The sequence below is a fragment of the Nestor notabilis genome, unplaced genomic scaffold (genome assembly GCF_000696875.1).
Source record: "Nestor notabilis isolate BGI_N333 unplaced genomic scaffold, ASM69687v1 scaffold8367, whole genome shotgun sequence".
NCBI lineage: Eukaryota > Metazoa > Chordata > Aves > Psittaciformes > Psittacidae > Nestor > Nestor notabilis.
Window position 1 is genome coordinate 32474 of NW_009935085.1, and position 12206 is coordinate 44679.

The 12206-nt window shown below is 40.4% G+C and overlaps 1 protein-coding gene across 1 annotated transcript in view; it reads left to right on the forward strand.

The window, feature by feature from the left end:
* Window positions 1–388: 388 nt before the first annotated feature.
* LOC104408153 (AMME syndrome candidate gene 1 protein) overlaps window positions 389–12206 on the forward strand; it is a 37315-nt gene continuing 25497 nt past the window's right edge. The window contains exons 1-2 of the mRNA XM_010017652.1: window positions 389–420; window positions 907–1017. Of these exons, the coding sequence (XP_010015954.1) occupies window positions 389–420; window positions 907–1017 (143 nt within the window). The remainder of the gene's footprint in view (window positions 421–906; window positions 1018–12206) is intronic.

A 12206-nucleotide genomic window follows, 5' to 3' on the forward strand; every position in this document is an offset into this window, starting at 1 on the left:
TTCATGTAATGCACTTTGATTGTCTCCTTCCTGCAAAAAGAGTCTATTTTCCATGCTTTTCTTCTCTGTACATCCCTGTTCATCTCAGGATTAGAAACCTCTCAGAGAGGACTGGGAATGCAGGGGCCATGTGCACTGCCCTGGGAAATTCAAGTTTGTGTGTGCTGCTGTTGCTTGGGTATTGATGTGATGCTCTAGAAGTGCAAGCAAAGTGTGTGGTTTGTCTCTTTTTTTGTTAACTTGATATAGATGGGTACAAAGTTGTTTGGTATTAGAAGTGTTTCTTTGTAACTGTCACACTGATATGATTGAGACATTTTCAACTTCCTAGAGATTTTGCTCCACTTCTGGTAATTTTTGAGCTTCTTAAATAACCAACTTCGGATTCATGGAGGAAGTATCCTTTCCTCAGGCAGTTCTGTAAGTTCGGAGAGTGTTCCTAAACTTTCTTATCTTCCAAGAATTTCTGGTAGTTGTTGCCAGCAGCGTTGAGGACCAAAGTGTTTGTGTTCAGGTGGAGGGGTGGCTTGTGTGACAGGGGCATTTTTCCCTTCTGTAAAGGGTTCCTTATGACAGATGTGTAAGGTGAGGCTTTTCCCATTCACAGGAGAAGCCTGATGGTAACAGTGAGAGACACTAAGCATGTCATGTCGGTTACCAAGCACTTTCATTCTGCCCATTAACTATTCCAGTAATCTTATTTTCTATTATATCATAAAAGCAACATTTCCACAACAGTCAGAAGAATTCAAAGGATGTTTCTACCTACTATGGCCCTGCTGAGATACAGTCATTTGAGTGACCTGCCCCCCATTGCCCGAAATGGAAGAGCGCTGTTGCCGAAATCTCACTCCAACTGTCAGTATTGCTTCTGTGATCACGTCTCTCTTTCTTTTCCCTAAACAGCCCACTGTTTGTAACATGGAAGATTGGTCGAGATAAACGATTGCGTGGATGCATAGGTACTTTTTCTGCCATGAACCTGCATTCAGGACTCAGGGAGTACACACTTACTAGGTAAGACTTTGTTTTCCGTTGCCTTAACTATTTAAGTAGTCTACTGAGGAGATGCTAGGTGTGCTTTGGTTTGTTTTGGGTTTTGTGGCTGTGTCCCTGTACTGATCAAGGAAAACCTGTATCTCCTTTGGATGCTAAGTGTATTGCCTGGTTATTTGACTAGTGGTGTCATGAGGCTATGGTTTCAGTTAAAAACCATAACTTGAGCCTTTTTCCTTTTGATTGGTCTGGAAACCTCTCCAGTAGCTTATTGTAACTGACTATTAGAGTATTTTTTCCAGTGTTCAGACAGATTTTAACCTTAATAGTTAATGTCAGGGCAGAAGACCAGAAAGTCAGGTTTGGGGATTATCCTATTCACACTTCTAAAACAGCAGGTATTCTCACCTCTTCTCCATCAGGTGCTTCCAATCAGCTGCAGTTAATTTAATGCTACAAATTTCCATTACATGTTACTCTTCAGATACATCCCAGCCCCTGAGTGGGAAGCTTCTGGATGAGGGAGGTAAGTGATGATAATCCTTCACTCCCTGGCAGCATAATCCTTCATTTTTTGATCTACACCTAAATTCATTCACCTTAATATTGTTCCATTTCCTTTGCATAGAGTGAAAACTAATAAGTTTATCACTAGAGCTAGTAGCAAGCTTTCTACTTATTTTTTCTAAGAGTTTTCTTAAGTTTATTTTCTAAAGAATCAATGGAATTTCATTCCACTGAGTTACAATAGACTGTTCATAGTGCTTTAGAATAGAAACTACATTCTGGCATGTGTAGATCTCTAAAATTGTCATCACTTAAAATAATCGGTGCCTCCAGATCTCTTTAGATTTGGGGCTTTCCTCCATTGCAGGATCCTCCTCTTTGCTGTTACAATGCCTTGTCAATCCCAATATTAAGTAATATTAAAATGAGACATGTTCTTTCTTACATGTCTCCCTAGTTTGTTGCAAACCGAAGTTCATTTCATGCTTCTCTGCTCAGCTTGAAGAAATCAACTGCTCATCTCCTGGAGTCCTATAGACTTCTGAAAGACCTATTATCGTGTTGGCTTTATTTATTATGTGGTCAGGGATGTTTCTGGTTGTGTCCTTTAAAGAATCAGCAATCAAACTGGTCAATGAGAAGCAGCTTATAATGAAATTCAAAGCTATTTCTCTGTTGAAGGTTAAGAGCCCTAAAATCTTAACCATTAGTGAGCCAGACTGGAGGGAAGAACAGCCTGTCCCCTGCACTGGAGAGTGTTCCATTTAAGTGATATACTTCACAGTGCCTGATTGAGAACAGTGAGCTTGTACAGGAAATTACCCCCTAGGACTAGGAAGAAGGTGATAGTCAAGAACCTAGGCTTTGTTGCTTATAGATTTGTCCATTCTTCCAAATCAAATAGGGCTGCACTCTTGCATACCTTTAAAAATGCTTACAAGATCCCTGTCACCGCATTTTGACTCTAAAAGCTGAAGTCAAAATACATGAGAAGTGATGCAAATTAAAGGGAACTGAAATATCTCGAGTGGAGTATTTAAATGATGACCACATGCTGTGGAAGTTTATTCTAGGCTATTCAGAGGGTAGTTCAGTAATTTTCAAGATGAGAGAAATTCAACTATATACCAGCCTACTTTTCAAAAAATCTTCATGAGATCATAAGTTGTTTTACAATAATACTATATTTAGTGGCATGGTGGGTTTTGTTGCCTTTTATGGGGAACCTTCTTTCATGTCTGTGGCATCAGAAATGTTTCCTGTTTTTAAAACAAACCAAAAAGCCAAACAAACTGTGGATGTGACCACTGAAGTGTAAAGTTTGTATCTGAATGTAAGAAAAAGTTGTTCCCTTCTATCAGTCATGATTTAAAGAAAGAAAGGGAGGGTTACCTGCAGTCAGTTTCCTTCCTGATTGATGGTAGTCTCTTCGACTACTCTGAGAGCTTCCAGAGGAGGGCATTTGAGGAGTAACCTTTGAAACACCTATGAACTTTCAGAGTTTGGAGCTCCATGGGCCTCCCCAGGAGGGATCAGAAAGTAGGACATTATAGCTTGATCCAGCAGGATGTGGGCAATAGGCTCATGCAGAAGATAGGACAATTCCTGAAAGAGAGAGAAAATAAAAGGCTTCTTCAGGGAAGGCAGAAGTTAATCAACAAAATACATCGAATGAGAACAGTCTGCCTGCTTCAGAAAGGTGAAGTTGACCAGACTTTCCAGTTGAGGATACAGGCAGATATTCCCCTGACTTTATTTTACTTTACTTAGTAGCACTGCACCAGCTACTAAGAAGGAGAAAAAATGATTGCTGTAACTGAACCCAGGACACACTGGGAGGCCCTTTTCTTGGGTTAATCTGAGGACAGAGCATGGATAAACAGAACCAAGCTGTTTGTCTACTTCATTCTTATCTCCTTCAGCACCTGTGGAATTGTGGCCGAATGTTGAGTGAGTAAACTGGTACAGCAGAACAGCTGCTCTTACACACGCTGGTGCTTAGTGATCAAATATCCTCTGTTTCCTTCACACTTCATTTCATTACAAATATGCTGAGTAGTGCTTAGGAGCACGAGAAGTTAAGTTTTCCTTAAGTCTAGTAGTGATCTCTAGTTGTATATTGTATACAGTGTGTGGTGTGTACAGCTCTAGCTGCAGGCAGTAGTGTAGTTTCTTTCTAATAGCATAATGACAGTTCATCTGGGAATCTGAAGTGAACAATTGCTTTCTTGGGACATCTGCACCCCCCACTTAAAGCTTCTTTTGGGGGTCTGTAAACTAAATGATGGTGATGTGTGACCAAGTGAGTTTCTCTTCCCTGTTTTGAGCTCTGTAGGCTGTTCTGCTGGTATTGCCAGTATGTTCTAAACAGGAAATTTATGTAGAATGATTCATCATTAATTGGATGCATCTGCCTAAACTGTGAGGAGGGATGAGAATACCCAGAGTTAAAAATGCTAGTACTGTATCCTGATAAAATCTATGTGTTAGGATTTGATGTTCTCTGCAGTTTTATCACTGAAGTACAGGGGAGAGGACGTGTGTTACTAAAATCTTCTGCAGAACCTTATGAAAAGGTAGATTCAGATTTAGTGACTTTTATATAATTTTACTAGGAGATTAGTTGGATAAAAACTCTAACCTTGTCTAAAATGCTTTACAGTGTTGAGTATTGTATATTAGGACCTCAGAAGTTTATCCTGGGCAAAATAGTCCTTTAGACTGTGTTAATTGAATATTCCACCTGAACATGTGAAAATAAACCAATCCAGATCATGAAAAATACCTTGTATTTTACAGCTCCTTCAAGAAAATAGACTGAACTTGGAAGCAGGTTACCACAGAGTTTCATACCAGGTTGATAAATTACTTTTTCATGTATTCTGTTCAGTACTAGGACTTAAGAGTTTGGCTCTGAAGTTTTAAACTCCTGCTCTCTTGCACTTGAGATAATGGATGAAATGCTTTCATTTATTGTTTCTTGGTTTAGTTTTTCTACCCATGTCATATAAGTTGAAGTTGTCTGTTCCGCCTAATGGATGTAACAAATAGAGGTGTATAAATTAAGTTTTATCTCTGGTTTATCCTAGAATATTTATCTGGGGAAGGAAATAGTAGGGAAGAGGCAGATAAAGGGAGACATTATATGACAGAGCCGTCTGTCTTTGAAGAAAGCAGTGAAGAAAAATTAGAGGACTCCAAGCCTTAAGTGGATTAGCATAATGGCTGAAAACTGGATTTCAATTCTAAACTAATCTGTAACCCACTCTCCTTAACCAGCACAGGCCTGTCTCTATGGACTGTGCGATGTAATCAGTCTCTTGTGTGTTCTTCTGAACCACTCCACCCGAGAAGCATGGCTGCTGTCAGACATTGAGCCTACATGTGCTTAATCAAGAGAACAAAACAGAGGGAAGCTTGGGATGAGAAGCACAAGACTGAAGGAAGTGAAACCTGCAACCCAGCCTTCTCCTAATTGAAGTTGGGTGTAGTTTCCATATGAGCATTTGGCTACTAGTGGCATCAACGACTGCTCTAGGTTTGTCTGCATTTTCAAGATTCTCAGTCCCTGTTGCTGCCGTATCATCTGCCTGCTCTCTGTGAAAAACACTGACCCTTTCCTCCTGCTCCACACAGTGAAGTTAAGCACCCAACTGCAAGGCTACAGGATGGCAAAGGGGTGAAATTAAAAAATACTGAGTGTCTGACACATTAATATTGATGTTGGACTGACTTAATTAAAACTAGAGGCAGGTATTTGTGCAGACAGAGCAGCTTCCCTCTTGTCTTCAGCTGAGGTTACTACCCTGTTTAATTCCTGTTTCTTTTTACTAATCATAGACTCTTTCAACCTTCCCTGTAATCAGCCCCTCCAACTCAGTGCAAGCTTCCCAAAGCCTTTCCTGTGGGTTGCTGTGCTTTACATAGTCATTGCTGCTGAGCCAGGGCAAAGCACACCCATGTGTCTGACTGCAGTTCCTGAACTGCAGAGTGGAGGGAATTATACATGGTTTTGACATTTGTTGTGACCTTCACTGTTCACAGAAGTCATGGTCAGAATTAATTAAAAAAAATTGTGGGTTGTCTCGGTTTGTGGCTTTGATTTATAGTAGACCACTGCTGAAAGTCAGCTTTTTTATTCTATTACTGCTCTGTCTGGGGGCCACCAATGCAAAATGCCTGATAATTGTGAGATGGAGCTTACACTGTCACTCCCAAAATTAAGCTCTGCAGAGAGCAGTGTCACCTCTTGACAGCCTGGACTCACCATATATATACAGTATCTGCATATAGATAGATATGTATTTATGGTGGTGACTTCCAGAGGTGGTGTTAATAATCTTAGACCCCCTTTTGTTTTCTGGTAAAATATAAAATTTGGGTATTAGCACCTTAATTTTCAGCTGATGACTGATTACCTTTAATGAAATCAGGGCAGTATTATTCTAACATACAGGTATTTTGTAGAGGCTCATGTGTTTTGCCTGCCGTGACATCTGCACAGAGATGAGACTTCACTGGAACTTGGAACTGTTCTAAATTTCATCTACGCAGAAAAAAGTTTGTTCCTGAACTATTGTAGACATCAATTTAACAAATAGCATCACTTTAATTTGGCTAAATCCTCCCATCTGTTCCAGTGGAATATAATTGTTTAGTAGTATAAGGGATTGTGATGTAAACGCACAGTACCAGAAACTCTAAATGAAGTATACAAATGTGAATTTATTGAGCCAGGCTCAGTTACTCTGCATGAGTCAATTCAGTAAGTAGGTCTGTAATGATTTTGTGCACGCAGGGAACTGCTGCTCAGCAGAACTGGCTACTGCCTTTTCTCAAAGGGCAAAGCTAAGCACCAGACTGGCTCTGGAAGTGGAGGAAAATCCAAACTTCTGCTTTAAGGATGGGTTAAATGCTTCTCCTTAGTTCATAATGAAATCAAAATGAAACCATGTTGTTGAGGAGGGAGCAGGAGCATGCCCTCTTGAATATGTGGTTCTTGCAGATGATGTGTGTTGGGGAGGCAGTAATTCTGCCTTCATTTTTTTTTTTCCTCTTTATTAAAAACAGTTAATTACCTGTTTTGTTGTTGTTCTGTTTTTCCTGAGGAAAGCTTTGCTAGACCCTTGGACCTAACGGTAGGTGATGCCTGTTTCCTTAGCAACACTTCCTGAAAGAAAGCAAAGGAAAACACTACAGATGGAAGCACAGTCCTTAGATTATTATCTTTATGAAAGGAGGGGCACGTAACAGTACCCTACCGAAGCTTTTAAACTAGGTCCAGGGTTATCAAATATTGATAATCATTTTATGGTTTTGCTGGGGAAATTGAATTAGAGAATATGAATTCTTTGACGCAAGGGGATGCATAAACTTACTCTGTGAATTGCCTGTTTATGACAGGAAACCAGAAATTGAGGAAAAATGGAATTCTAGAATGCAGAATGATTACAAAATTGCTGTATCTATATAAAGTGGCTCAGTGAGGGTTGGAGGGGGTTTTGCTGAGACTGTTGTAAGTCTCAGGTCTCAGTAGAATTTGGTGTAAATAAAGGAATTGATAAAAGTACTTATTTCATCATTATATTTTTAAAAACATGCATTAAGAGTTGGGAACTTCACAAATATGCTACTCACAAAATGCATGCTTTGAAAAAGCCACCATCAAGCGATGTAACTTGCATTAGTTGATGTAATTTGTGGCATTTTGAATAAATCAGATATTCCTGAAATATGATTAAATACAAATGAGTAACTGGGGACATCCAGCACTTACTCAGACTTTCCAGATGGGTTTCTGGGAGGAGCCATGTCATTTGTGACTCTGGTCTTTCCCACGATGCTCTTGCATTTCATGCTCTTCCCACTCAGTCTCCTTCTATTATGCTGAGAAAACGGTGCACGCCCTGGAAGTTCAAAGGCAGAGCTCTAGTGGAGTTGAAACACTAGTTGGGTTGAAAGTCAGATTTGTTTCTGTCTTGGAATATTACTTGCCATAAGTGTTTGGGAGGGAGGGTGGAGTTGGGGGAACTGGTTGCCCTGGTTTTCCTAGCAAAGCTCTTACTTTTCCATTATTTGTACGGATAGTTGTTGGTACTCCGTGGTTTTGGTCAACAATTGTTTTGTATGATACTGTTACAGGGAGCATCTACGAAACATTGCCTAAAACCCTTGTAGAATGGAATTTGCTTTCATTTGAGACTTTTGGTGACTTGTGGATTCCTTAAGCACTACAACGACATCCTGGGTTACAGGCCAGTGCTGAAGAGTACAAGACAGGACTGTGTTCTCCCCTGGCAGAGCAGCATACACAAAGTGTGTCTCGGAGCACTTGCCTTTTAGAGAAAGGTTTTGTGTGTTTGGAATCTCTTAGCTAGGACAGAGTGGAAGAAGTTGACATAGAAGTTACCTGCTTTTGGGCAAGCTTCTCTCTGGCTGCTCTCAGCTTAGCACTAGGTGTTTATTTTTTATATAGAGTAAAGGATTTTTCCCCACAACTTTACTGCTGAGGTGGGTGGGAGTAGTGGAGAAAACCTCCCGTTGCACATAGTGGCCAGTGCTTGGGTGTGCTGAGTATGAGAAGGACGTTAACATAGTTTGTCCCTCGCTTCCTAAAACACTGGATACGGAGGTGCAGCAGTGGTACATTAGATATCGCACCCAGGAGAAGTAAACTTAAAGGCTTTGTTTAGCTTGAAGAGCTAATTTTTGGTGAAATCTGCTGGTTTAGTACAAGTCAGCAAGGATTAAGTGAGGTCAAAGGAAAAGGAATTGTCTCATGCTTATAAGCTGTTAAAATCTTTCAACTCTGCAGCTTTGTGTGGGAGGCGCTGTGGGAAAGGAGTCTCAATTAAAGTTTTCAGTCTGTCAGCACCTTCTCCATTTAGGTGTTTTCTGATGCTTCCTTTTAAGAAGTATAAAGAAGAAATAACACAAGCTGGGTGTGAGGAACCAGGCTCCAAGAGCCCTCCTTACCTCTGTTCACTGTAACACAAGATGTCGAACCTTTTGAAATGGAATTTACCACTTTCTGTAGACCAGAGTAATGAGAGTTAAAAGGCTCTTGTGAACTGTAGCAGAATTTGCTGCTATTTTTAAATAGATGCTTGTTTCTAAAAATCATTCCTGTTGACACAAGGAGAGAAGCTGTGTCCTTTGCAGAGCTGTATGATTGAAATGGTAGAAGAACTCTTGGAAGAAGAAATAGTGTATCCACCTCTGGTGGGACATAAGCAGCCATATAAAGTGGTGAAGAATGTCTGAAGATCCCTCAGCCTTAACACGCCTGAGAGTCTGAGCTAGTCCAGAAGTCCTGCAGGCCCCAGCTCTGCACTCTTTCAACTTGTGTCATGTATATATTTGTGAGCACGTGGTCTAGGGGGAAAGTTGGGCTGTCCTGAATTTCATCAGTTACAAATGACTGAAGCTTTACTATTCATTTGATGCATAGGAAGAAGAAGGAATATTTACCTGAAAATAACCGTTAACTTCTTTTTAACATGATTTTACAATATGTCAGGTTTAAAAGTACTCCACCTTTGTGTGTTCCCTTTGATTTGTTGATGCACGTTTGAAATTCAGCTATACTCCATAAGAGTGGATGGAGTGCTACATACAGTCCATACAAACATGTATTGGTGATAGCCCTTATTTGCAAAACACAAACTGAATGTCCTTTGATTTCTTAGCTAGGTAAATGACTGTACTGATACAGTTTACAAAGCTTCTAATGCCCTGAAAGTATGTAAATGAAGAGTTCCCTTAGAAATACTCAATGTAGATCCAAAACCCATTTCTAACCTCACAGATTCCTCCTTGTATGTGCATTTTCAAAACTTTTAATTGAAACTTCCCTAAATAACACATAGAGAATAGCTTTTTGACCATACTGGAGAATAACTTCTTACGGCCATGATAGCAGCTTCAGTAGGACTAAACACTCAGTTCCTAAAGTGAGGATATTGGGGGGCTGGGAATGGTGACATGTGCCTGTGTTTTAAATATAATATACAGGCTACAACATCTGTCACCTCACATGCTTAAATTTAGGTTTGCTGTTCCAGTGCAGTGGTGTACTGGTAGTTTCCTTAGTGCAGATTACTTGTAATAGAAGGTGAATAGTCAGGAGCAGTCTCTCAGCTGGAGGAGTACAGTATGTAAACAACTCCCGCAAGGATTTAGGGAACTTGTACAGATGTTAAGATGTGCCTGAGCACAGCTCCTGAGAACTTCCCCATCTGTCAGAAGCTGCAACCCCAGCTTCATTGAAAAGGGCCTTTGTGATAATGGCAATTACTAACAGCTGTGTAAGTTGGGGTGTGAAATCAGGTAGAGCAAATTTTGGCCAGCAAGGAAACGTGACTTTGCGGAAGTGAATAATGGTACACCTTTTTATTTGTACTGATACTTTCCAGTTGAGTAAATCTTACTTAGTTTTAATTTGGTTTAATTTGACAGGGGAAAAGAAGAAAAGCTCTTGGTTTTTTGAACAGTCCAACTTTCTGATACTTCTAGTTCAAGTAATACCACAAATTGAAATAGGTCCCAAGTTCGTGTAACGTGCAATTAATTCACCATTTTAGATACCAGCCTAATGGCCAGTAACGTTTTCAGTGTTTTATTCAAAATACAATCTGACTCAACTATATGAAGGTTGAAAGAGATTTGAATGTCTTAAAAAGTTGTGTGTGCGTATGTGTATTTTTAACAGCTTCAGTCCCTGCAAGAGACAACTAAACGAGCTGCTTCTGTTATCTCTAGGCCAGTCCCTACCAGACGCGATTGTTAAAGCCCCACAGACAGCATGTGGGGTTTGCCATGAAGGAGAAGTGCTTGTTAATGCATGAACACAAAGAAGGGACAGGGGAAAGAAATGCAGTTTAAAAATAACTGAAAGGTCGCTGCAACCTCAGTCCTCCAGCAGAGCATCACTGCTTCTCACCAGCAATATCTGTACGTGTTCTGTCAAGAAGCTGATGCTGGTGTTGTTTCTGTTCCCAGAAGCTTCTGCACAATTTGCAAGCTGGTTCGATGGCCCTTTCTCCTCTGTGCTGAGGATGCAGTTTGCTCACTTAGCTACAGAGAGGCTTTTTTTCCTTTGACCTAGACTGCTAATCCCTCATTGCAAAGAGCAGCAGCTGTGCTTTGTCTGTGAAGACCTCTGCGCTGCGTGCAGCCTCATTCGGCGGGGCAGCCCCCTCTTTGTGTGTTCTGCTTTTTCAATTGCTGAAAGGGTGACTTTCTGTTTCCTTGCTCAGAAAACCCCCGTCAGGTTTGTGGAAGTCTACAGTTTAGGTTTGCTGGGCTTTTTCCTCCTCAGAAAATGTAGGTTTCCAAGAGCTGTTACGTACCATTTCACATAACACTGTTTGACTAAAGAGTTCCTGACATTCAGAAGGTGAAACATTTCTGAGTTGCTTCTAGAAAGGTGATGTAACCTATTTCCATTTAAATTTGAAACACTTTACATGAGTTGAATTGTAGCTCTAATGGGTATAATTATGGATAGACCATTTTTTGGTGTGTGTCCACTCTTCATCCTCATTTAACACTGAATAATTAGGCTTCAGTTGCTCTTGGTGTAATTCCCTCCGTTCAGCATACTATGACATAGCAACGTAAGATCTTAGCGGTAGTTGAAAGTGAAGACAGGAACAGAACTGATAGGCATTTGCTGGATTAGGCTTTACTGCAGTAATGGCAAACGTACTGTCTTCAAAGGGGAAGGAGTTTTGCCATTTGCTTCAAAGCCTGTAGCTTCTCTAAGAAGATACGATGTAAAATATTAGTCAGCACAAATCTAGCATTTCTGTTAATCTCAGCCAGACATTCATGTTTGTACTTCCATGGGTTGCAACAATCTCTGTTCTGTAGCTGAGCAGAATTTTCAACTGTATGTGATGCTGTGGAGTTAAATGCAGTCTGTGAATGCTGAAGTTGTAGGTTTTGAGGCTATAGGACAAACCTGAACTTTTTGTCTCTTCTTCGTTTTAGAAATTCCGTTTTATTCCACTTCAGCTGGTTTTATTTGCCACTCAAAACCTGATCTGGAGTGGAAAGCATACAGAGTACCAGCTACCTGACTTGGAACTGAATTACTGGCTAGCTGAGCTTGTAACAGTTCTGTTCCTTGGGCGTCTTGACCTTAGATAGAGTGACTTGTGAATGCCCCATCCAGTCCTTTCTGTATGCTGAGTAAGTTGCAGGTGGTACTGAATGTGTCATCCCAAATAGAATTGTGACAGAACTAGAAGTAATAAAAAATGAAATGGAGAGAGAAAAGTGGCAGAGCTGCTAAAAGGAGAATGAGAAAGTAGCTTACAGACAACTTACGTGTGTATGTAACAAGATCAAGGGAAGGAAATGAAGGAGGCAAAGTTTCCAGCTGTATAGAATGTGTTTATATATCTAAAGCATGCTCTAGTTTTTTTTAACTGGTGATTTATAGAGCTATGGAACAATCATAGCTTAATCTGTTAGTGAGATTCATGCATGAAGTAAAAACCTCCACAAAATGAACAGAAAAAAGTATTGTGAAGCACTGTTTGCTGCCTTCAATAAGGAATTAAGTTTTGTCCTGATGCAGCAATTCTCATGTCTGCATTCTGGGATGGCTTCATGACAGCAGGAGTAAGTGTCTAGAAATCAAAGTTCTCATGAAACAAGGAGTGGCTCCCCCTTTTCCTGAGGGCTTGCTATGTATG